This window comes from Orycteropus afer, unplaced genomic scaffold, assembly GCF_000298275.1.
Source record: "Orycteropus afer afer isolate SDZICR_OR568_19922 unplaced genomic scaffold, OryAfe1.0 scaffold00056, whole genome shotgun sequence".
Classification (NCBI taxonomy): Eukaryota; Metazoa; Chordata; class Mammalia; order Tubulidentata; family Orycteropodidae; genus Orycteropus; species Orycteropus afer.
Genome location: NW_006921643.1, coordinates 7,342,907 through 7,369,677, shown reverse-complemented (window position 1 = coordinate 7,369,677; position 26,771 = coordinate 7,342,907). Strand labels below are relative to the sequence as shown.

Genomic DNA, 26,771 nt, shown 5'->3' with positions numbered 1-26,771 from the left:
ATGGATTTTCTTCTTATTTTTAGAAAAGCATGGTTAGTTATTTATTTCTCAAATAATTCATAATAGAAACATTCCAAATAAGGACATACCACTAAAGTGACAATAAAACTTTGTGTAAGAACTTGACACAGTTAGGAAAAAATTGTTATAAGGAAAACCATGGATGATAAACCAACAATAATACCAGTTTTGAAGGGAAAATAAAAGGAAGAATATCAAATAATAAATACATGTATCACATGCTACACATTGTGTTAAAAATTTAAGAAGTTCTAGGAAAAAGAAGTAACATGAATCATGTCAAGATATACATGTATACATAGAGTAGAAGGAAATTAAGGATAGAGGAAATGAAATGATATCTTATTGGTGGTGGTGGATACAAGCTTTAGCTAAACATCAAGAAAATATTAAATAAATGTCTTTATTAGATGGGCTTCTATCAATAATTAAACCCAAAGCTATTCTGGAAATTAGAATTTTCCTCGATTTCACTAGTAGTGCCCTGTGGAGGATAACAAGAAATAATTGGCTTAAGAAACTGGAATTCGCTGGTCCCAGAACCTCTCGTCAGACACACCTCATATTGGTAGCTCTGGGACAGGGTCCCAGTGCCATTAATGTCTACTAAGTGGCCCGGAAAGTGGCCCTCAGGCACCGAGCAGCGACCCACCAAGGCGGCCCTGTTCCTCCTGCACAGCCGCACTGCGACAAACAGAAGCACTGAGAACAGGAAGAGCGTCGAAACCGACGCCAGCGCAGTGACCAAGTAGATGGTGAGCGAGTCGGCCTGGGTTTCATCCAGGGGCACTTCCGGGAGCGGCAGGTAAGGCTGCGAGAAACCATCCACCAGGAGCACGTGCAGTGTGACGGTGGCCGACATTGAGGGCTCACCATTGTCCTTCACCAGCACGACGAGTCTGTGCTTGGTCGCGTCGCGCTCGCTCAGGAGCCTGGCGGTGCGCACCTCGCCATTGTGCGCCCACACTCTGAACAGCCCGGGCTCTGTGGCCTTGAGCAGCTGGTAGGACAGCCAGGCGTTCTGGCCGGAGTCGTTGTCTACTGCCACCACCTTGGTCACCAGGTAGCCCGCCTCGGCCGCCCTGGGCACCAGCTCGGTGCAGGGCGCAGAGCCGTTCTGCAGCGGGTACAGCACAAAGGGCGAGTTGTCGTTGTCGTCCACAACCACCACGCGCACCAGCGCCTCGCTGCTCAGCGCCGGGGAGCCTGCGTCGACCGCGCCCACGCGGAACTCGAAGGCTCGCAGGGCCTCGTAATCCAGCGACCTCAGAGCGAACAGATGCCCATTGTCCGCGTTGATGGAGACCAAGGAGGCGATGGGAAGGTGAGGGTCCTGGGGCGGCAGCAGGGAGTAGGTGACTTGAGCGTTGGTGCCTGAGTCTCTGTCTGTGGCGCTGACAGTACCTATGTGCAGGGCTGGGCTGTTGTTCTCCCAGACAAACAAGGTGTAGGAGCTTTGATTGAAAGTTGGAGCGTTGTCGTTGACGTCGGAAACCACTACCATTATGTTGCACTGGGTTTTCAGTCTGGGCGTCCCCAAATCTGTGAAAGTGATGGTGATATTGTACTCAGCTCTTGCTTCTCTGTCTAGTGCTCTCTCGGTTACTAGAGTGTAGAAGTTCTTGACGGAAGGTTTCAAAAGAAAGGGAAGGTCCTCCTGGATGGAGGATACTGTCTTCCCGTTGTCCCCAGAGTCAGGATCCCAAACACTGAAAACAGCAACTACAATCTCAGGTGAGTTCTCTGGGATGGGGCTGGTGAGTGCAGACGTGGTCACTTCCGGGGCGTTATCATTCACATCCACCACCTGCAGGAGAAGAGTGCATTTTCCCGAAAGACCTCCGCCATCCGTGGCCTCGATGTCCACTTCAATAGACAGAATTGTTTCATAATCTACTTGTGTTGTCAGTCGAATTTCTCCGGTGATAGGATTCACCTCCAAAATTTTGCTAATATCTTCCGAAGGCTGAAAGAGTGTGTATGATATTTTTCCATTGAGTCCGCTATCTAAATCACTGGCAGAGACGGTGACAACTAGGGAGCCTATGGGGCTGTCCTCAGGAATCTGGACCTTATAGAGAGCCTGCTCAAACTCAGGGGCGTTGTCGTTTATGTCCACGACTTCGATGTGGACCTGAGAAGTCCCAGACCTGGGCGGAGAGCCGCCATCCAGCGCCGTGAGGGTTAATCTGAGTTCAGCCTCCTCTTCCCGATCCAGCTCTTTATCTAGCACCAGCTCAGGGTACTTCCTGCCATCACTGCGGTTGCTGGTTAGAACCCGGAAATGGGAATTGGGGCTGATGTTATATTCCTGAACATTGTTGCTTCCTACATCCAAGTCCACAGCGTTTTTGAGAGGGAACATATTCCCTAGAGGACTGTTTTCTAGTATTTTTAGAATCATTTCTCTTTCGGGGAATATGGGAGAGTGGTCATTTATGTCTCTCACTCTCAGTTCAGCCTGAAATATCTCTAAGGGCTTTTCCATTAACACTTGGAAATGTAGTACACAAGGTTCAGTGGGGCCGCATAGCTCCTCTCGATCTAGTTTCTCATTTATGAGCAAATCCCCGGTCTGAACCTTCAGCTGCAAGTGCTCTCTGTTCCCCTGGGAGATGATCCGGGCCCCTCGGGTGGAGAGCTCTGTCAACCCCACCCCCAGGTCTTTCCCTAGGTTTGCCACAAAGGAACCTCTGTCCGTTTCTTCCACCACTGTATAAGGCCCCAACGCGGTGCCCGCCCTAGACAACCCGAGCAAAACATAGAAAATTAGGACTTGCCTTTGTCTCGCATTGTGCATCCATCCAATCTCCATTGTTCTTTTCCTGCAAATTTTGCTCACAAGAGTTTCATGGACGGCCAGGATTCTGGGAGCGCAGTCTTGCAGTCCGGAATCTCAGAATATGCAGCTGAATAGATTTTTTAAGACGTTCACATCCACTCTGAGAAAGCTTTTCTTTTGCTTCCGGGACGGGTGAGTTTGGCTGCGTAGGGAGGCTGGTACTGGAGCTATGGAGGCAATTCTGCTTTCCAACATCTTAACCTGCAGCGCCACCATGTGTTCTCACTGTGTTTTACATTTTCTAGTTTAACACTGAAGGCAAAATTCTCCTAACTATACTCAATAGGCAAGGTAAACGGTGCTTTGTAATGCAAAACACTGAGTTCTATTTTCATGTCATGTTTATGTGTTCATATAGAGCTCTTGGTTATTGCACAGGTAAAAATACAAAAGCAAATGATTTCACATTTTATTGACTGTTCAATGTTGTTGAGATATTGGGTAATTAAATAAAATAATTTAATTAACATAAATCAGAAAAATATAGGAGCAAAATGTTTCTGAAGTAATAAGAATAGTTTCACAACCATATATATATATATATATATATATATATATATATATATAACATACTATGGATTTACAAATGAGTGGATACTGTAAATTGCAACCAATGGCAGTTCTAAAGATAGTATTTGACCAATGCTTCTTAAAGAGTTGATTACTTCCTCTTCTTTCCACCACCTAAGCATAAGAACTGTGAGTTTTCCCAAAGTATGAAAAATTACTTGCCAAATACGTAGATCTTAAGATTGAGCCACCATTATTTTGGATTCTTTTGTTGAGACATTTCCATATTTTAATTGAATTGTACTAAAGATTCATGGTATCTTTATTAAGTCATTGCTTTTGTTAATAACTTTTAGAACTCTGTTAATTGCCTAAGGAGCTCTGATCCCATAGTGGTTAAAGCATTAGGCTGTGAACCAAAAGGTCAGAGGTTCAAATCCCAGCTGTTCCATGGGAGAAAGATGAGGCAGTCTGCTTCCATACAGATTTACAGCCTTGGAAACCCTATGGGGCAGTTCTACTTTGTCCTGCAGGGTCACTGTGGGTTGGAATTAACTCGATGGCAATGGGTTTTGGGTTAATTGCCTTGTCTAAATTAAAACACCTAATCAATAAGGCCTAAGTCCCTGGCATGAAGACCTTCACATACCCTCCTTTGACCACAGAAGGTACTATTGGACTGGATAATTCTCTTTCAACCAGCCAAACTATGGTAGGCAGAATCATGGTGCTTCAAAGATGTCCACATCCTAATGTCCAGAACTCATGAATATATTACCTTACATGGCAAAAAGGAAGTTGCAGATGTGCTTAAATTAAAGACCTTGGGAAGGGGAAATTAAATTATCTGAGTGGGTCCAATTTAATCATATGGAATCAAAAAGAGTGGAATACTTTCCAGGCTGTGGCAGAATGGTCGGAGAGATGCAACACTGCTGACTTTGAAGATGGGGGAAGAACGCTATGAGCCAAGGAATGTTGGTAGCTTTTAGCTAAATGAGCAAAGAAACAGATCCTTCCTGAGAGTCCCCAGAAAGGAATGGATCTCTGCTGACACCTTTACTGTCAGACCCGAGTCAGACTTCTGACCTTAAGAACTATATGCTAATAAATTTGTTTCAAGCCACAGAGGTTGGGATAAATTTTTACATCAGCAATGGAAAGCTAACACATATAGATTCTCATGCACTACCACCCGAGTAAATAAAAATTCAACACCCTTTATAGGAAAAGTATTAGAAAAGAAAATGCTGAAGAATGCCTGATTCAACTATGGTTATTCTTCAGACCAAAGTGACTTAAATGACCTGTACATGTATTTTTTCATCCTAATTTTAAGAGGAGTTACCAAAGATATACGACTCATTTTAACAAAAAAAAAAAAAAAAAACAACTGAAGCCGAGCAGCTTTTTCTGATTAAATTTCAAGAATCTCTAAGTTATTTAGTGATAAAAATTCCTCCAGAACATTGCCTATATTTCTATGAACTTAATTACTATATTACATTTAGAATCAGTACTAGAATAGCAACAGCTTTCAAACAAATGGAATGTTAAAATGAATACAGTATATTTAGTTTGAATAAGTAACTTATAAAATGCATATCGTAAAGTTTTAACTTTCTAAAGAAAATAGAAAGATATAATATTGAGTTGACAGAAAAAGATAAAGAAAGAATACAAAAAACAAATTCAATAAATAAAATCATAGGGTAGCTTCATTCCCTGTTCAAGATACTCATATCTGCAATAATGAATGTCGTATGTTGAAAAGATGCAGAAAGATAATTAGGCTTATTCTCTCATGATGAAGAGAAATTGTGGTGTCTGATCCAGCTTACTTAGGCTGGTGCTTCTGTAAGAAATTTGGTGTTATTGGTCCAGAGCAGTGAGGCTTCGGTAAAGAAATAAATGCAAACTACAGGCTGTAAGTTTCATTTCTACATGAGAGTTCAGGCTATAGAGAAGCACTAGGAATAATTGATGGATTTTATTTCCTTAGTTATGAAGACAATGTAATCAGTTAATGTCAACAATATAGCATATTGATTAAGAATTAGGACAATGAAGTCAAACAGACTTAAATTTAAAATACCACACCCATATTTTTCAGAATTTTGAGCAAGTTACTTAACCTTTCTAAGCCTCAGTTTCCTTGTATGCGAACTCCAAAAATCAAACTCAACTGCCATCGAGTTAGATACAACTCATAGCGACCCCTCCTTGGGTTTCAAAGGTGATATCACTATGGAAGTAGATTGTTCAACCTTCTTTCTGAGGAGTGGCCGGTGGATTGAACTGCCAGCCTTCTGGTTAGCAGTCAAATAGGCACTATACCATGCTAACCTCCATTGATTTTGGCACAGGAGTAAAAAGATGATGCATATGAAGCACTTGGGCACAACTTTTAACTGAATTAGAATGAAAGATCAGGTCAGTCAAACTGTCTATTTAAGATCTGTGCATTTTCGTGTATGTATGTAACATCTTATTAAAGCTCACTGTAAAACAACAACTAGGATTAGATTCCACTGGAGGTACCACAAAAGCTAAAATAATTGTGGCTTAAATGAGATGTTGCTGTTATATTATTGTTATGCCATCGAATGGATTCCAACTCATAGCAACCTTATTTACAACAGAATGAAACACTGCCTGGTGCTATGCCCTTCTTACAATGGTTGTTATGGTTGAGCCCATCATTGCAGCCACTGTGTCAATCCATCTCGTTGATGGTCTTCCCCTTTTTCACTGACCCTCCACTTTAGCAAGGACAATATTCTTCTCCAGGGAATGGTCCTTTCTGATAATATGACCAAAGTAGGTGAGACGAAGTCTGGCCATTCTTGCTTCTAAGGAGATTTCCAGCTGCACTTCTTCCAGGACAGATCTGTTTGTTTTTCTGGTAGTCCATGGTATTTTCAGTATTCTTCGCCAACACAGCAATTCAAAGGCATCAATTCTTCTTTGATCTTCTTTATTCATTGTCCGGATTTCACATGCATATGAGGTGATTGAAAATACTATGGTTTGGGTTAGGTGGACCTTAGTCCTCAAAGTGACATCTTTGCTCTTCAACATTTTAAAGGGTCTTTTGCAGCAGATTTGCCCAGCGCAACATGATGTCTGATCTCTTGACCACCGCCTCCATGGGTATTGATTTAAGTGACACTGCTGATCTGTCTGTTGTACTATGGTGGCTTTTGTGTTGCTGTGAGGCTGGAGGCTATGCACCATCAGTATTTTGAGTACTAACAGGGTCACCCATAGTGGACAGGTCTCAATGGAGCTTCCAGACTAAGACAGACTGGAAAGAAGGATGGGGCCATCTACTTCTGAAAAACCTGGCCAATGGATACCTTATGATTAGCAAAAAAACGCTGTCTGACATATTTCTGGAAAATTGTATGAAAAGCAGTGAGACAATAAATGAGTTAGAAGGCTTTGTTTCTTAAGTAAAATGAGTTCAGAAGAAGATAATCTATGGATGATGTGATAAATTCATTATCATCAGTTCCCTTTGTTCCTTCTAAGTTTATTCAACATGGTTTTAGTCCATTATTTACATCACTAAGTTTCCTTCATGGCCCAGCATGGCTTTGTGCACCAGTCATGACATCCACATTTCAGGCAGCATCGAGTAGTTTCAAAAACCAAAGCAAAAGCCAGTCAGAATCGATTCTGACTCATAGTGACACCACAGGACACAATAGGACTGAGCCATAGGGTTTTTGAGGCTATAAATCTTTATAGAAGCAGACTCCCACATCTTTCTACAGAGGTGTAGCTGGCGGGTTTGAACCACCCATCTTTTGGTTAGCAGATGAATGCTTTAACAACTATGCCACCAGAGCTCCTTAAGAAGCAGTTAGAGAAGGGGAAAAAAGCTGTGGTGGCATAGAGGTTAAGGCATTTGGCTGCTAACCAAAAGGTCATTGGTTTGAACCTACCAGCCACTTCATGAAAGAAAGTTGGGGCAATCTGTTCCCATAAAGATTTACAGCTTTGGGAACCAATGTGAGTTGCAATCAACTGGATAGCAGTGAGTTTGTTTTGGTTTTCCTAGATACATCATCTCCCTTTAAGTAGACTAATTGGAAGTCTCCCATAACATTTGCACATAATCCCATGGACCATAACCTAATTAATTGTATAGCCAGTCATGGCTGTCAAGGAAGCTGGAAAATTTGTTCTTCCAACTAGACACATTAATGTCCTGAACAATATTTGAAATCTATTACAAAAGAAAAAATGATTCATGGATCTTGGGTGGCTACTGCAATTTCTGTCACAGACAATTTATGTTTAATGTTTCTAAAAATGGGAAAAGTCACTTTCACTACCATGCTGCGTCATCTTATAGGATATACACAGTGCAGCATGTTTTCCTCTTTGAAAACTGATTAAAATAATTGAGAAACCATTTAAAAGCTATATTAGAACCAACATGGGTATATTAATGAAAGGATGCACAACTAGCATCATATTTTTGGCATAACATTTTAAGGAAAAACTATTTTAAAGAATTTTATGACTAAGATGGCTGCATAAGGCAAGAACCAGGCATTCTTTCTGCACAAGTTTTCTTTCCTTCCCAACTAGGCATACTTCAATGTCACTGTTAATGCACCACTATTCTGCAGGTACCCAATAATTTACAACTAGTGGAAAAAGTTTCCATGAAAAGAAAGCTGATGATGAGTTAATTTTCCAGTTGTTTTTTTCTTAACACATTCTCCAGTTATTCTAGAACAAGGGTTTGTGAAAACATTGACTTCATGCATGCTCCAAGAGGCAAGATTCAGGACCGTTATCTTTATATAGACATGAAGAAAAGATAAGACACAATTTTTAAAACATATGGATAATATAAATCTTACAAGCAAGTTTGGTGCAATTTCAAATCAATAATAGGTTGGCCCAAAACCCATCATTATCATGAATTTACCATGAAATTTTATAACATACGGAATATGAAAAACAATTACTATCACTTAATACTGAAACCAAAATCATTCCTAAAATTGGAGTTTTCTTCTATTTCTGACCCAGATGAACGGCTCTGGAAATTGGGTAAAATCGGCTTCAAGAACTTGAACTCGCTGTTCCCAGAGTCTCCAGTCAGGCAGATCTCGTACTGGTAGTTCTGGGACAGGGTCCCTGTCCCACTGACTTCCACCACGTGGCCCGGAAAGTGGCCCTCAGGCACTGGGAAGCTATTCACCGGGGCCGCCCTGTTCCTCCTGCACAGCCGCACCGCGACGAACAGGAGCACCGAGAACAGGAAGAGCGCCGAAACCGACGCCAGCGCCATGACCAAGTAGACGGTGAGCGAGTCGGCCTGGGCCTCGTTTGGGGCCACCTCCGGGAGCGGGAGGTAGGGCTGCGAGAAGCCGTCCACCAGGAGCACGTGCAGCGTGACGGTGGCTGACATTGGCGGCTCACCATTGTCCTTCACCAGCACGACGAGTCTGTGCTTGGTCGCGTCGCGCTCGCTCAGGAGCCTGGCGGTGCGCACCTCGCCACTGTGCGCCCACACGCTGAACAGCCCGGGCTCCGTGGCCTTGAGCAGCTGGTAGGACAGCCAGGCGTTCTGGCCTGAGTCATCGTCCACAGCCACCACCTTGGTCACCAGGTAGCCCGCGTCGGCCGCCCTGGGCACCAGCTCGGTGCAGGGCGCGGAGCCATTCTGCAGCGGGTACAGCACGAAGGGCGAGTTGTCGTTGTCGTCCACAACCACCACGCGCACCAGGGCCTCGCTGCTCAGCGCCGGGGAGCCTGCGTCGACAGCGCCCACACGGAACTCGAAGGCTCGCAGGGCCTCGTAATCCAGCGACCTCAGAGAGAACAGGTGCCCGTTGTCCGCGTTGATGGAGACCAAGGAGGAGATGGGGAGGTGCGGCTCCTGGGGCGGCAGCAGAGAGTAGGTGACTTGAGCGTTGGTGCCTGAGTCTCTGTCTGTGGCGCTGACGCTGCCGAAGTGCAGGGCGGGACTGTTGTTTTCGCGGATAAACAAGGTGTAAGAGGTTTGGACGAAGGTGGGCTCATTGTCATTGACGTCAGATACCAGTATGATTACATTGACCTGTGTTTTCAGCCTTGGGGTTCCCAAGTCCGTGACGGTGATGCTGACATTATACTCAGATCGACTCTCCCTGTCCAGCGGTCTGTCTGTTACCAGAGTATACAAGTTTTCTAGAGAAGATTTCAGGAGGAACGGTAGATCATCTTGAATGGAGCAAACTAATCTTCCGTTTTCTTCGGAATCAAGATCTGAAACGCTGAAAACGGCAACCACAGTCTCAGGAGAGTTCTCGGGGATCGGACTGGTAAATGCAGAAATGGAGATTTCTGGGGCATTATCATTCACATCCATGACTTGAACCAAAACGGTGCATTTTCCGGAAAAACTTCCAGCATCTCTGGCCTCCATATTGACCTCATAGGACTGAATTGTTTCAAAATCAAGTTGTTTATTGAGCCGAATTTCTCCTGTCATGGGATTTACCCCAAAAGTTTTACTAATCTCCTCTGAAACTTGGAAAAGGGAATAAGAAATTTCTCCATTGGCTCCTATGTCTTTGTCAGTAGCAGAGACCCTGACAATCAGGAAGCCTATGGGACTGTCCTCAGGGACCAGCGCCCTATAGAGAGGCTGCTCAAATTCAGGAACATTGTCATTGGTGTCCATGACTTCGATGTGCATCTGGACTGTTCCAGACCGGGGAGGAGAGCCACCATCCTGGACCATGAGGGTTAACCTGAGCCTGGGTTCCTCCTCTCGATCCAATGCTTTCTCCAGCACCAGCTCTGGGTATTTCCTGTTATCACTGCGTTTGCGGGTAAGGACCCGAAAATGGGCGTTGGAGCTGATGATATAATTCTCAATATTATTTTGACCTACGTCTGCATCCTGGGCATTCTTCAGAGGAAATGTAGTCCCAGGAGCACTGCTCTCTGATATTTTCAGTAATATTTCTCTGTCCAAGAACACTGGGTCATGGTCATTTATGTCTATTACTTGCAGCTCAGCTTGAAAAAACTCTAAGGGATTTTCTAGCAACACCTGGAAACGCAGCACACAGGGCTCTGTGTCACCGCACAGTTCCTCGCGATCCAGTTTCTCATTTAGAACCAAATCCCCGGTCTCCGGATCGAGCTGCAAACGCAGTTTGTTCCCTTTGGAAATGACCTTAGCACCCCGCCTGGAGAGTTCCCTCCGCCCCAGACCCAGGTCCTTTGCTACATTGGTCACGAAGGAGGTGCCCTCAGTTTCCTCCACTACAGAATAGCGCCTAGGTTCCGCTCCCACCAGAGATAAACTCAAGAGGATAAAGAAAGAAATGACTTGCCTTTGTCTGCAAATGAGTTTCCTGCTGGCTTCCATTGTCCTTGCTTGGTACAGCGTCCTGAATGGATGGATTTGCGGAAGTGTAACACTCCAGTGTCTGAGACTGATTAATCCAGCAGATACCTTGGAAATATTCTGGAGACGAGCCCTTTCACCTCCCAGTTCTCCTTCCTTGGTGTCCAAGCTTCCCGTGGGCTTCCAGGCTTTGTCCCTAAATTTTGCCTGTTAATGGAGTCAGAGCTGCGGTTCCAGTTCGTACCATCTTATCCTGCAGCGCCACCATGTGTCCTAACAGGATCTTACATATTCTGGGATGGAAATGAATGCACTGTTTCCAACTCTGTAAGGTATGTACTACCGGGTAGGTAAGGGTACAACACTATTAACACCTGCACTTACTGCACAGACAAGAGCCTGAGGACCACACAAGAGAAATGTTATTCAGTAGAAGGGATTCTATTATTTATTGAGTTCTGAGCAGAAAAAAGATACTTGGTTTACTTCCTGGTTGGGAAGAAAGAATATATTCAGGAACAATTTTCAAAATATAATGGGAGTGACACAGAAATTATATACTTCTATTATCATGAACTGTGAGAATGCATACTAGCTGTGGACCTTGGACTAGTTTTTAGTCTCTCTGGCTCAAATTTCTCATCTGTAAGGTGAGGATAATAAATGTACCTACCACATAGGGTTATTGTGAATCGCCCCTCCTTTTACAAATGAGGAAACTGACAGATTTAACCTTTTAAATCAACTTTACCTACTCATCTATTCATAGAATCATACCTCGCAAAAAGTAAACTCTTTAAAAACACTTGGCACTTATTGTAAGTTGTCAGTAAAAAAATGAATTTCTCTAAAGAATCGAGCTCTGGTACCAGGAGCTCTGGTAGCATACTGCCTAAGGCACTTGACTGCTAACCAGAAGGCTGGCGGTTCAAATCCATCAGTCACTCCTCGGAAGGAAGATGAGGCAATCTACTGCCTTGGAAACCCAAGGAGTGGTTGCTCTGAGATATGTCAACCCAGTGTAATCTGTAGACCTGTTTGGATCTTGATTCACAAAGCAACAAAAACAACTTAGAAAGAACTGGAGAAAATTGAATATAGGTGTAAATAATGTTGTTGTTGTTGTTGTTATGTGCCGTGGAGTTGGACCCGACTCATAGCGACCCCTCCTTGGGTTTCCAAGGCAGTATCACTACGGAAGTAGATTGTCTAACCTTCCTTCTAAATAGTGGCTGGTGGGTTTGAACTGCCAGCATTCTGCTTAGCAGTCAAGTGCCTTGGGCACTATGTTACCAGAGCTCCCAAGTAATATGTACTACATACAATGTTGCAGGGTAAAATTTGCTGATGTTATCATTCTCAGATGTTCATTTGCAGATGTTCAGTGTTATGGTTTACTACTGTTCAAAACACTGCCTCAAACAGGCTATGCAAATTTTAAAAAAAAGTGTTTGACTTACTTCAGAACCTGTATGTGACAGAGTTATCGGAATGCAACCCCATCATAAGTCAGGACTACCTCTACTAGTTTAGAGCCACCATGATCAGTCTGTAATATTTTCAGAATACACCTTTGCAAAATCACCTGAATAATTTGTAAAGAAACAAGAGTTACAAATTACTATAACAGAGCTTCTCATTAACTCCCAGAATCTTTAAGTAATTTAGGGATGTTTTTCTTTAATGTTACATATCCAAAACTATTTGATTTCTTATAATTTCCTGATTTAGTATTGCAATATATGGAGTGTGAAACTCTTATAAAATAAACCTTCCAGTTAAAGCAGGAAAACATATTACACAAGTAGGTAAGGAATACTGTAGAAAGATTACTGAAATGTATGGAAAACACAGAAACCAATGTGCAATAAAAATTATATAATGATCCTATTCATGAGCACTCATCTTTTCTGTGAAGTGAACTGTAACTGTTCAGATAACAAAAATAAAGTGTAAGTCGATCTTTCAATCTTTTAAAATTGAAATTTGGCTAGATTGGAGCATTAATAATAATTGATTGATTCAGAAAAGCTGGACAGTTGGTCTATAAGAAAATACAAACTATAGACCAGTACATACATTATTGTTTGTGAATTCAGTAAATCTCTGAACAGGAGTATGAACATGAGAGAAAGATTTCTTCTCCACCGCTAAGAGGGAAATTTGGCATGTGCTAAAATATGCTGACAGAATTCAGTGAGGCGTGGCGACAAAGTCACTGGCCTAGAGTCAGACAGACCTAAGGAGAGATACTCAGCTTTCCCACTTAGTTGGTGAGCTCAGTGAACTTACTGAACCTTTAGGAACATTCTTTACCTCTCTTAGAACATTCTCCCCTTGTGGGTTTACTTTTGAAGTCTAAAGTGTTAAAATAGTGTATGATGCATAGGAAATGCTAAAATTATTAAAGTTTAAAAATCCTAAAATCTGTGCTTTCAAAATTTACTGTATGCATGCTTGTACAGCACTCTAATCAGCTCAGAAAATTAAAGAAGAGGGATAAAGATGGAAGACAAAAAAAAAAAGCAATTTAAATTGTCTCGACAAGATTTATTATGTAATACACTGGGCATTAAACATAATTGTTTAAAATAAAATATGATGCAAGAAAATTCCATGCTTTGTAGGGCTGACGCTGGATCCCTTTCTGTGTAAAGAAAATCATTCTTGGACTTGCAGAGTACTTGGAATAATCTGAGAGCTCTTTCTCTTTCTCACAGGTGCCTCAGAAGAAATTTCTTAGTAGGAATATGTTTAGAGACACAGTATCACTTATTTTTAATTTCTTATCAAAAGCCCAAATTATTCTGAAATGAGAGATTTTCTTCCACTTCTCGAATCTCAGTGCTCTGGGGTGGAAGATTGGGGATAATTGGTTTCAGGAACTTGAATTCGCTGGCCCCAGAACCTCCTGTCAGACATACCTGGTACTGGTAAGTCTCGGACAGGGTCCCAGTACCGCTGAAGTCCAGCAACTGGCCCGATAAGTGGCCCTCAGGCACCGAGCAGCGACCCATCGGAGCGGCCCTGTTCCTCCTGCACAGCCGCCCCGCTACAAACCAGAGCACAGAAAACAAGAAGAGCGACGTGACCGACGCCAGCGCAGTGACCAAGTAGACGGTGAGCGAGTCGGCCTGGGCCTCGTTCAGGGTCATCTCCGGGAGTGGGAGGTAAGGCTGCGAGAAGCCGTCCACCAGGAGCACGTGCAGCGTAACGGTGGCTGACATTGGCGGCTCGCCATTGTCCTTCACCAGCACGACGAGTCTGTGCTTGGCCGCGTCGCGCTCGCTCAGCAGCCTGGCGGTGCGCACCTCGCCATTGTGCGCCCACACGCTGAACAGCCCGGGCTCCGTGGCCTTGAGCAGCTGGTAGGACAGCCAGGCGTTCTGGCCTGAGTCGTCGTCCACTGCCACCACCTTGGTCACCAGGTAGCCCGCCTCGGCCGCCCTGGGCACCAGCTCGGTGCAGGGCGCAGAGCCATTCTGCAGCGGGTACAGCACGAAGGGCGAGTTGTCGTTGTCGTCCACAACCACCACGCGCACCAGCGCCTCGCTGCTCAGCGTCGGGGAGCCAGCGTCGACCGCGCCCACGTGGAACTCGAAGGCTCGCAGGGCCTCGTAATCCAGCGACCTCAGAGCGAACAGGTGCCCGTTGTCCGCGTTGATGGAGACCAAAGAGGCGATGGGGAGGTGCCGGTCCTGGGGCGGCAGCAGCGAGTAGGTGACTTGAGCGTTGGTGCCTGAGTCTCTGTCTGTGGCGCTGACGCTGCCAATGTACAGGGCAGGGCTGTTGTTCTCGCGGACGAACAAAGTGTAGGAGGTTTGGGCAAATATGGGCGCGTTGTCATTGACATCGGAGACCAACACCGTTATTCTGTGCTCTGTTTTTAGCCTGGGTGACCCCATGTCGGTGACAGTGATTGTGATGTTGTACTTGGCGTTCCACTCTCTGTCCAAAGGTTTCTCTGTTACCAAACTGTAGAAATTCTCTACTGATGGCCTCAGGAGGAAGGGAAGATCGTCCTGGATAGAGCACATCATTTTTCCATTGCTCTCTGAGTCTCTGTCTCTAATCCTAAAAACAGCAACTACTGTGTCGAGCGAGTTTTCTGCAATTGGGCTAGTAAGCGATGACATGAGCAGTTCCGGCGGGTTATCATTTATATCTGTCACCTGCACTAACACAGTGCATTTTCCAGACAGCCCTCCGCCGTCTTTGGCCTGGATAGTCAACGTGTAAGTTTGAATTGCCTCATAGTCCAACTCGGCTTTAAGATGGAGATCACCAGATGTTGAATTGATATGAAACGTTTTGAGAATTCTTTCAGTGGCATAAAAAAATGCATAAACTACTTCCCCATTGCTTCCGGTATCTAAGTCCCTAGCTGACACGGCGACAACCAGAGAGCCAACGGGGCTGCTCTCGGGCACTTGCACCTTGTAGAGTGGCTGCACAAATTTAGGGGCATTGTCATTTATGTCCAAGACCAAGATGCGTACCAGGGCGGTCCCGGATCTAGGCGGAGAGCCGCCATCCAAAGCTGTGAGGGTTAAACTGAGCTCAGGCACCTCTTCGCGATCCAGCATTTCATCCAATACCAATTCCGGATAGATAGTCCCCTCCTCGCCACTACGGACATTCATATGGAAATAGGCATTTGGGCTGATGGTATAGTTATTCAGGCTGTTGACTCCAACATCTGGGTCCTGTGCACGTTCCAGGAGAAATGCCTCCCCTGGAACGGTGCTTTCTAATATTTTCAAGGGAATTTCTCTATCTAGAAATACTGGAGAATGATCGTTGATGTCTGTGACCCATAGTTCAGCACGGAAAATCTGAAATGGCTTTTCCAGTAATAACTGAAAGGGCAACACGCAGGGGTCAGTGGGGCCACACAGTTCCTCTCGGTCCAATTTCTCATTTAGTATTAAATCACCAGTAAGCGGATTGAGTAGTAAAAATCTCACGTTCTGGTCTGAAAAGATGCTACATCCTCTGGCTGACAGTTCCTCCACCCCTAACCCCAGGGCATTTGCAAGATTGGCCAGAAATGTGCCTCTCTCGGTTTCCTCCGCCACAAAATAGCGAAGAGGTTCGGCGCCAGCCCAGGACACCCCCAGAAATACACAAAGAAATAAGACTTGCCTTTTCTGCACAGCACGCTCCAAGCTGGCCTCCATTTTCCCTTTAAGCCTTTAAAAAAAAAAAAAAAAAAAAAAAACTTCCACTCGGCCTCAGGCAGCTCTCGGAAATGGCAGCAACCGAAATCCTTAGAAATGAGCTGGATAATGGCGATGTTTATGAGGAGGTAGCCTCATTTTCCTCCAACTCCTGTCCCCACGATTTACTTTCTACTTTTCTGGTCAGATTTCCTCTACGCTGGAATCTGCAGGGTCCTTTGTGCAGGGTTCCCCCCCCCCCTTTTTTTCTTCCTTCTTCCTCTTTTTAGTCAACAGCGCCACCTTGCGTGTTTTGTATGTTATTCCCATTCTCAACAATAGAACAAAAAGATGGTGGCTTAAAGGAACTCTCGTAACAGGAGTGATTTTTTTCCCAGTGTTTTGGTTGTTTCATGCCATCTTTTCCCTCAAATAGTCACTATAATGCCAATAAGTGCTTACATTGTTTCCCCTTCTGATAGTTTGAATTTGTAGAAGAATCAGTCTGTTGTTTTCTTAAATTTAGAGCCATGAATTTAAACTCTGGTTCCCCACCAAGACTATTCCCCACCAAGAATAACTCCTAGGAAAACCTCCCATTTTAAAAGTTGATGGTAGAGAACATATAAGCAAATGACTCCTCTATCAAAAAGTCTACAAATATTAGTTGAGAACCTTTTATTTATTTGTAAATCACTTAATTGTGCCATCCATTCTGTGGAGTTACTTACCCTTTTACAGTTTCTTGTGAGTTAAACAGTCTTTCCGGTTCAAAAAATGAGACCTCGTAGCTCAGTGGTTAAAGAACTCGGATGCTAGTCAAAAGGTCAGCGTTCCAACCTATCAGCCCCTTCTTGTTGTTGTTATGTGCCGTCGAGTCGGCCCCGACTCATAGCGACCCCTCCTTGGGTTTCCGAGGCAGTATCACTACGGAAGTAGGATTGCCCAACCTTCCTTCCGAGGAGTGGCTGGTGGGTTTGAACCGCCAGCCTTCTGGTTAGCAGTCAAGTGCTTTAGCCACTATGCTACCAGGCTCCTAGGAGGAAGGAAAATGTGGCAGGCTGTTCCTGTAAAGATTAGAGCCTTGGAACCCTTTCAGGGCAGTTCTCTTCAGTCTGTAAGGTCACTATGAGTCAGAATCCACTCCATAGCAATGGGTTTTTGGTCTTCACTCTTTACCCAAGGTATTTCCTGTAAACTTTCTGACACCCAACTCCACTCCATGACCTGTTTTAACTATTAGATATAATTTATTTTTTCATATAAAAACTCAGTTGCTAGGATCTTGGAATACTAGTAAAATTAGTAGTAGCAAGTAGATCATTCTTGCCTTTGTAGGTGTGCTCCTAATATTTCACCAACTGATGGTTGATCTAGATTTAGAATATTCCTGTTTATTTTTTGTCTAAAACGTTTTCTTCTATTCCTTTATTCTTTCATGCATTTGAAGCATTTTTGATACCTGTTTAAATTATATTTCTATTCTATAACCTTTTGATTCTTGAGTTAGAGTTATAAACCACATATCCAAACCAAAACCAAACTCACTGCCGTGGAGTCGGACCTGACTCATAGCGACTCCTCCTTGGGTTTCTGAGGCAATATGTCTATGGAAGTAGATTGACCAACCTTCTTTCCAAGGAGTGGCTGGTGGGTTTGAACCGCCAGCCTTCTGATTAGTAGTCAAATGCCTTAGGTACCATGCCACCAGAGCTCCCGAATAACATTTAACCGTCATGTATTATTCTTTTAATGCACAATTGAATTTGGTTTTCAGGATTTTTCTGGCCTATAGTATTCTCTCTCTCTCTTTCCTTCTCTTTCTCTTTTTGTTACTTTCTATGGTTTTGGTACTACATTATTGTGTCCTCATGGATGGGTTAGGATGCTATCCATCCATTTTATGCTAAAGAATAGTTTTCACAAATAGATAATGATCTGTTTCTACATGATTAATTAGATCTGGACTTTTCAGGTGGTTGGGTTGGTGGTTTCTCTAGTGGTAGATCTATATTACCTGTTCCATTTGGTTCTTCATCTGTTCAGGTTTTATATCCTTTATTAAGTAATTTGTATTTTATTTTAAAATAATTAATTTTATCTATATTTTCAAACTTCTTAGTATTAGGTTTCATTGTATTATTTCTTTATCTTTAGTTATGTCCTTTTTCTAATTAGTAATGTTTAGTATTTTATCTCCTTTTTTCTTGGTGAAACTTGTAAGAGCTTTATTTTATTCATTTTTTAAAATGTATTTTCAGTTTTTTCAAAATAATGTGTGCCCTAAGTTCAAAATCAAATAGTGGGAAGAGGATTGTAATAAAATACAATAGTTTTCTCTCCTTTTCCTCTTCATCTTTTTCAGTTGCCCTTTCAAGATAGTTATTTTTAAAAACTCTTTTGGTTATCACTTCTGGCATCAATCTGTATTCTGCTGTATTTTGATTACTTGATTTTAGATATCATCAATTGATTTATGCTGCTGTACAAGTTTTAGTTCTCATATATGTACAAAGCCTTTGCATTTCTTCTATCACTTATAAGGTTGTTGGGAACATTGTCATGTACTAATTATATTTTCTTTCTCATTTGTTTTTGAAGTTAACAATTGCCTTGCTTTTCATTTACTTGTTGTTATTTGCCGTCGAGTCAAATCCGACTCATAGCGACCCCTCCTTGGGTTTCTGAGGCAGTATCACTACAGAAGTAGGATCGCCCAACCTTCCTTCCAAGGAGTGGCTGGTGGGTTTGAACCGCCAGCTGTCTGGTTAGCAGGCAAGTGTCTTAGCCACTATGCTACCAGAGCTCCCTTCATTTACTTAGCCTTCCTTATGTACCTATCACTTATTCTTCCTGTACTTCCATTTTCCTCTCAACACAACTTCTACATGGTCATTCCTATCCCTCGTGATACATCCATTTTCCTTTAAATTGGATGGTTGCTTTCTAAGATTGCTGCATAGCTGTTGTCCTGGAATTTCCCTTGGCTGTCACTACTGGAGTTCCTTTTATCTTTTATTGTGTTGGATTCCCTATTTCTTGGATTTCATATCTTTCTCTTTTGATTTGCTCTTTTGCTTAATAGTGCACATTCTCCAATGGTTTCATCTGGTTGAAAAGATGGTATAATGCCAGTGGACTCACTGAGGATGTCCCCCAACATGGCTGTTTCTTGGGTCCCACAGGTCCAGATTGGTTGCTCATTATGCCCGAGCTCAGCTGCCATTCTACTCTCATCCTCCAACACCATCTGGAGATCCTTTCACTTCCGTAATGTGTTGGATCTTCTAATTTTGTTTCCTCTGATGTCATCTCACTTGGTTTACTCTCTCATTTTGGTAGATATCTTCTAGTAATTTCCAGAGAAGGATATACATGAGTTAAATTTTGTTGTTTCCTTGAATATATTATAGCATCTTTATTCTACCATCAAATTTGATTGGAAGATTGAGTAATTGATGAATTAATTAAGTAATTGTTATTTTTGGATACTTATAGAGTATTAGGTTGGAAACATCTTTTTTCAGAGTTTTAATGTATTTGGTTAATGAGTTCTCTAAGCCAATGTGTTTGTGAAGAAGTCTGAAGATTATCTTATTTCTCATCTTCCATATGTGTGTTGTATTTTTATATCTTTTTGTGGGACTTTGTTATCATTCCAAGCCTTTAAAATTACACAGTGATGGGCTTGTTTTCATCCATTGTACAGGACAATTGGTAAGCCATGTCAACAAACAGATTTTCTTCAGCTCTTAGAAATTAAAAAAAAAAAAAAAAAAAAACCCTTAATGATGATTGCTTCTGCTCTCATGGTTTTGAAATTCTCATACTCAGATGTTGGACCTCTGGTACAGTTCTCTAATTTCCTTAATTCTCTAATTATTATTAATTAGAGGTTATTATTAATCTTAATTATTCTCTCCTGTTTGCCATTTAAACATTTTTATAATATTCCCTATTATGTTTTCTTAACATTATCATACAGTCCTTATATTGAGATTTTCACTTTTTTATTATGTTAATACTTTCCAAGAACTCTTTTTGTACGTATTTCTTAGGTTAAATAACTTTCTTTTTCATCTGATGATATGAATTATAGTTGGTTTCAAGTTTTCTTCTACTTGCAAGCTTTTTATTTTCTCCAAGTCATCTTTTTTTCTTTTTCTTTCTGCATTGAGTTTTTCATTTCTGGATTTCTTTTTAGAAACTCACTTATAATCATTTGTAGTTCATTTGCTCTTCATTTAGTCTGGCAGACTGAAGAGCTGAGTGATACCTTTGAACATGTTGTTGTTATTAGCTGTCATCGAGTTGATTCTGACTTCCAACAACCCCATGTGCACAGAGGATAATGGCTCCATATAGTTTTCAAGGCTGTAGCTTTTTAAAAACAGATCACCAGTTATTTCTTCCAAGGCTCTTCTTGGAGTCTGAACCACCAACTTTTCAGATAGTAGAGTGCTCAACTGTTTGCAGCACAGAGGATAATGGCTCCATACAGTTTTCAAGGCTGTAGCTTTTTAAAAACAGATCACCAGTTATTTCTTCCAAGGCTCTTCTTGGAGTCTGAACCACCAACTTTTCAGATAGTAGAGTGCTCAACTGTTTTCACCACTCAGGGACTCCTCAATATGTCAATGTTGTTGTTGTTGTTGTTATGTGCTGTCGAGTTGGACCTAACTCATAGCGACCCCTCCTTGAATTTCTGAGGCGATATCACTATGGAAGTAGATTGCCCAACCTTCCTTCCAAGGAGTGGCTGGTGGGTTTGAACTGACAGCTTTCTGGTTAGCAGTCAAGTGCCTTAGGCTCTATGCTACTGGAGCTCCTCAACATGTTGATAGGGCTTGTTAACTTTGATCTTCACTCCACAGTGAACTGGCTATGCTGGTGCTTTGGTAAACCTCAGTGTGATTAGACCTTTACAATTGGACTGATGAGATTCTTCTACTTTTCAAAATATTCTACCCAAAAGGGAAATGTATGAAAACCAGAATTTGGGGACTTCAGTAGAGGAAGAGGGGTAGAAGTCTGCATCAATCCAGATAGGTGGAGTGAGGCTTCAATAATTAATAAATCCCCTCACATCTCAATGACATAACACATTAAGGTTGATTTGTTTCTTACACCACACGTCCAGTGTATTTAAACATGGGACCTCTCCTCATAATAGTCACTTGGGGATGTGAGCTGATGGAGACTCCATTTCCATGTGTTGTTGTTCTTAGGTGCCAAAATGTCAGCTCCAATTCACAGTGACCCTATGTACAACAGAAAGAAACACTGTCTGGCCCTGCGCCAGCCTCACAATCCTCACTATACCTAAGCCCATCACTGCAACCACTGTATCAATCCATCTCATTTAGGGCCTTCCCCTTTTTCGTTGACCCTCCACTTTACCAAGCATGATATCTTTCCCCAGAGAATAGACCTTTCTGACAACATGACTAAAGTAGGTGAGACGAAGTCTGGCCATTCTTGCTTCCAAGGAGCATTCTGGCTGCCCTTCTTCCAGGACAGATTTGTTGGTTCTTCTGGCAGTCCATAGTACTTTCAGTATTTTTCACCAACACCACAACTCAAAAACACCAACTTTTCTTTGGTCTTCCTTATTCATTGCCCAGCTTTCACGTGCATATGAGGTGATTGAAAGAACCATGGCTTGAGTTAGGCACACCTTAGTCTTGAAAGAAACATCTTTGCTCTTCAGCACTTTAAAGAGGTCTTTTGCAGCCTAAAACATTTGACTGCTAACTGGAAGACTGGTGGTTCAAACCTACCAGCCACTCCTCAGAAGGAAGTTTGGGCAATCCACTTCCATAGTGATACCACCTTGGAAACCCAAGGAAGGGTCGCTATGAGTCGGATCCAACTAGAAGGCAGTGCTTTTGGTTTTGGATTCTTTGCCCAGTGCAATACATCTGATTTTTTGACTGCTGCCTCCATTGGCATTGATTGTGGAAACAAGTAAGATGAAACCTTTGACAACTTCAATCTTTTCTCCATTTATCTTGATGCTGCTTATTGGTCAAGTTGCGAAGATTTTTATTTTCTTTATGTTGAGGTGTAATCCATACTACAGATTGTAGTCTTTAATCTTCATCAATATGTGCTTCAACTCATCTTCACTTTCAGCAAGCAAAGTTGTGTCATCTGCATATCACAGACTGTTAATGAGTCTTCCTCCAAACCTGATGCCATGCTCTTCTTCATATAGTCCAGCTTCTCAGGTTATTTGCTCAAAGTACTGAAGTCTAAACTAGACTGATTCTCAGCTTTTCCCCACTCAGACTTGGCAATTGGTTTGCCATATATGCTAAGTCTACTTTGTCCTATAGGGTTGTTATGAGTCAGAATAAACTTAATGATGATGGTTTTATTTATTTTTCTTTTTTGGATTCTTAGTAATATCTTGCAGCACATAATTTGTTGGTGTTATCATTCTCAGATGTTCACTCAAAGATGTTCTGTTTTATGATTCACTGTTCAAAACACTGCCAGATTTATAGAGACTGATAATGAAAGGCAAAAATATGAAAACTAACCTCCCCTTGAAATATTTGACTAAGTCAGAATTGACTTATGATGGAAAACCTCTCCATAAGTTGGGGACTACTGACTACTTCATAATTAACCAGAAGTCTGGTTAACTCCAGAAGAGATGACTTCAAGGGAAAAAAAAAAAGTGGAACTGTAGATTTTTAAATGAATTTAACCATATAATGTGGAGCTTTAGAGTTTAGAAAGTATTGTTGTTGTTGTTGTTGCTATTTGCCATCCAGTCAGACCCAACTCATAGTGACACTTCCTTGGGTTTCCGAGGCAATATCACTACGGAAGTGGATTGCCCCATCTTCCTTCCAAGAGGTGGGTATTAGTTAAGTTAAAAATATGTAGATAAAAAAGTGAGCAAAGTTGGAAGTGAAGAAAGTGGGAAAGGGAGCAATTTTTAACTTAAGGGCAAAGGAAAAATATATAATATTTGCACCATGAGGCAATATTTACACAATAATAATTATGTAAGCACTAAATATTTAACACAATTATTGTATTGTTATATGACAGGATGGAGAAGAAGTATGCAAGTGGGGAGGGCATACCTCAAGAACAGAAGTAAATGGATAATGTCTAAAACTGAATTTCAGAATGACCACTTTACAAACATATTATTTAGAAACATAGAAAAACTATGGAAGGGTATAGTTAAAAGCATCCAAAGTCATTACCTCTGGGCAGTCAGAATCTTGAATAATATTGAAACAAACATATTGTGACTTTGAAGTAAATTTTTAAAAATGTAAAAAGTCTAACAATAACTTGGATTATTTTTTTTTAAATACATTGTAAAAGTCATAAACATTGAGATGGTAGCAGTATATAGATATAACAAAATGTATAAAGTAAGGGGAGGATAGGAAGGAGGAAGTGTTAAAAACAGTGATTTCCTCATTTTTAATTACAGATAGTCAAGCAATGGGTTAAGTGATGTTATTATCTTTATGGGTCATAATCTTGTTTTTAACATTACAGATATTATTTATCTCAGCTTAAGAAAATTCTATACTTTCACATAATTTTATTTTATTTATTCAAGTAAAATTAATTCTTGTATATTTAATTCTAAAGCTGCAATTTATTATAAATCCATTTTTAGAAAATTATTGTTTCAATTATATATGCCTGAACAGAAATATATTTGAAATAAAGTTGATTTAATATTAATGATGATTATTTCTGAGCAGTGAAATAATAGTATTGATTTTCATTCTTTTTTTGTACTTATTGTATATATTTGAATTGTATTTGAGTAAATATTGTTTTTAAAAGAACAGTAGTCATTATTTACATATGAAAAACCATTTATTATGAAAACATCACAAGCCTGCCAACTATTTTTTCTATTTACCAAGGATTTCATTTAGAATAGTAGCACATGCACTAATTAAATACCATTTTTGAAAGAAAAAGGCAGCATAGAAAATATCACCTGAAAATATTGATTCATTCGAGCAAAGACAATAGAATGTTTTTGAAATGACACTACAGAAATCAATAATTTCAAGGTCACAAAAAGTTTTGCATCGATGAAAAGTATTTTAAAAACTGAATGCCACATTCACAATAAAACTAGATTTTGGATGATGATACTTGAAAAAACTGGAATGCAAATCTTTCAATCATAAGATGTCAACAAAACATGCTCAACTGTCAGGAACCTGAAAACAGTTGTGACTCCCAAAGATCTGACCAAATAAAACCCTGAGAAACACCTTTTCAGAGCTATTGTACTCACATGCAAAACGTGAGATGCCTTACAAAAACCAGAGGAGACGTAAAGTACTTAAACAATTAGAAATAGGTATAACTATGGCAGTGAGAATACTTACTGAGAATATGCGAGCTCTTTCTGTGAATTAAATGGTTAAATTATACACAGATCAGTAAATGTTATCATTAATCAGGTCTTTTCAAAATCTGATTTCTAATTTAACCCAAAATGATTCCTAAAGTTGGGGTTTTCCTCGGTATCCCTACCAGTCTCTTTGACCAAAAAGTTTGGGAGTATAGGTTTAAGAAACTTGAACTCGCTGGTCCCAGAACCTCCTGTCAGACAAACCTCATACTGGTAGCTCTGGGACAGCGTCCCAGTGCCACTGACATCCACCAAGTGACCAGAAAAGTGGCTTTCTGGCACAGAGCAGCGGACCATTGAGGCATCCCTGTTCTTCTTGCACAACCGCACGGCGACAAACAGGAGCATAGAGAACAGGAAGAGTGACGAGACCGATGCCAACGCAATGACCAAGTACACAGTGAGTGAGTTGGCTTGGGCCTCATCCGGGGCCACCTCCGGGAGAGGCAGATAAGGCTGCGAGAAGCCGTCCACCAGGAGCAGGTGCAGCGTGACGGAGGCCGACATTGGAGGCTCGCCATTGTCCTTAACCAGCACAACAAGTCTGTGTTTGGCAGAATCGCGCTCGTTTATCAGCCTGGCGGTGCGCACCTCGCCATTGTGCGCCCACACGCTGAACAGCCCGGGCTCTGTGGCCTTGAGCAGCTGGTAGGACAGCCAGGCGTTCTGGCCGGAGTCGCCGTCCACCGCCACCACCTTGGTCACCAGGTAGCCCGCTTCGGCCGCCCTGGGCACCAGCTCGGTGCAGGGCGCAGAGCCGTTCTGCAGCGGGTACAGCACGAAGGGCGAGTTGTCGTTTTCGTCCACGACCACCACGCGCACCAGCGCCTCGCTGCTCAGCGCCGGGGAACCTGCGTCGACCGCACCCACGCGGAACTCGAACGCTCGCAGGGCCTCGTAATCCAGCGACCTCAGAGCGAACAGGTGCCCATTGTCTGCGTTGATGGAGACCAGGGAGGCGATGGGGAGGTGCGGGTCCTGAGGCGGCAGCAGCGAGTAGGTGACTTGAGCGTTGGTGCCTGAGTCTCTGTCTGTGGCGCTGACGCCGCCTATGTACAGGGCTGGGCTGTTGTTCTCGCGGATGAACAAAGAGTAAGAGGTTTTGGCGAAGGTGGGAGCGTTATCATTGACGTCTGAGACCAGCACAGTTATTTTGTGTTCGGTTTTCAGTCTGGGGGTACCCAAGTCTGTGACCGTGATGGTGATGTTGTATTCCTCTGTACTCTCTCTGTCCAGTGTCTTCTCTGTTACCAGAGTGTAGAAATTATCTACGGTTGGCTTCAGAAGGAAGGGAAGATGATCCTGGATGGAACACATCATTTTCCCATTATCTCCGGAGTCTGGATCTGAAATTCCGAAAATAGCGACCACAGTCTCGGGGGAGTTTTCTGGGATATCACTGATGAGTAATGACATGGTCAGTTCGGGGGCATTGTCGTTCACATCCAGCACTTCTATGGCCACCGTGCATTTTCCTGAAAGGCCCCCGCCATCTGAGGCCTCAATTTCCATACGGTAAGATTGAATTTCCTCAAAATCCAAAAATTTTTTCAATCGAATTTCTCCCATGACTTCGTTTATTTCAAAGGACTGAATGACTTGATTCGAAGGATGGAAAAATGAGTAGGAGAGCTCCCCATTGGTTCCAACATCCATATCTCTAGCGGTGACAGTAATAACAAGGGAGCCTATGGGGCTATTTTCTGGGACCTGCACCTCGTAGAGCGGCCTAGTAAATTCAGGGGCATTGTCATTGATATCCAAGACCAGGATGACAACCTGGGACGTCCCAGTCCTAGGTGGTGACCCACCATCCAGCGCCGTGAGGGTTAACCTGAGCTCAGGCCGCTCCTCACGGTCCAGCGCTTTGTCCAGCACCAACTCTGGGTACTTTCTGCCATCGCTGTGAGTACGCGTGAAGAGGTGGAAATGGGAATTGGGGCCGATAGTGTAGTTCTGAACTGTGTTGCTGCCTACGTCCAAATCCTGAGCTATTTTCAAGGGAAATACAGTTCCTGGACGGCTGTTTTCTGAGATTTTCAGAAGGATTTCGCTTTCCAAGAATTCTGGGGCATGGTCATTTATGTCTCTGAGCTGTAGTTCACCTTGAAAAAACTGCACCGGATTTTTCAGTAACACCTGGAAATGCAGTATACATGGATCCGTGTCACCGCACAACTCCTCCCGGTCCATTTTTTCTTTTAGGAGCAAATTTCCACTCTTCTGCTGGAGCTGCAAATGCTGTGTGCTGCCTTTGGAAAGAACTCGGGCGCCCCGCGCGGCCAGCTCCCCTAAGCCCAGCCCCAGATCCTTCGCTAAATTGGCCACAAATGACCCGCTGTCTGTCTCTTCTGGAACGGAGTACTTAATGGTTGCACTGCCCGCCTCCCACCACAGTAATAGAATAATAATGGCGGCCACTTGCCTCTTCTGCAGGGTCTTTGGGAGCGGCGTTTCCAT

General features: G+C 42.5%; 4 protein-coding genes across 4 annotated transcripts; all 4 read right to left on the bottom strand.

Annotated features, from left to right (window-relative positions):
• Positions 1 to 442: 442 nt before the first annotated feature.
• On the bottom strand, positions 443 to 2,836 carry LOC103195457 (protocadherin beta-16). The gene has a single exon (XM_007939036.1). It carries the CDS (start codon positions 2,834 to 2,836, stop codon positions 443 to 445), a length of 2,394 nt encoding a protein of 797 aa, XP_007937227.1.
• A 5,527-nt stretch (positions 2,837 to 8,363) lies between these two features.
• LOC103195459 (protocadherin beta-13-like) lies at positions 8,364 to 10,760 on the bottom strand. Its single transcript, XM_007939037.1, has one exon. The coding sequence runs from the start codon at positions 10,758 to 10,760 to the stop codon at positions 8,364 to 8,366; it is 2,397 nt and encodes a 798-aa protein (XP_007937228.1).
• Positions 10,761 to 13,528: 2,768 nt separating this feature from the next.
• Positions 13,529 to 15,919, bottom strand: PCDHB7 (protocadherin beta 7). The gene has a single exon (XM_007939038.1). The coding sequence runs from the start codon at positions 15,917 to 15,919 to the stop codon at positions 13,529 to 13,531; it is 2,391 nt and encodes a 796-aa protein (XP_007937229.1).
• Positions 15,920 to 24,380: 8,461 nt separating this feature from the next.
• Positions 24,381 to 26,771, bottom strand: LOC103195461 (protocadherin beta-17-like). The gene has a single exon (XM_007939039.1). It carries the CDS (start codon positions 26,769 to 26,771, stop codon positions 24,381 to 24,383), a length of 2,391 nt encoding a protein of 796 aa, XP_007937230.1.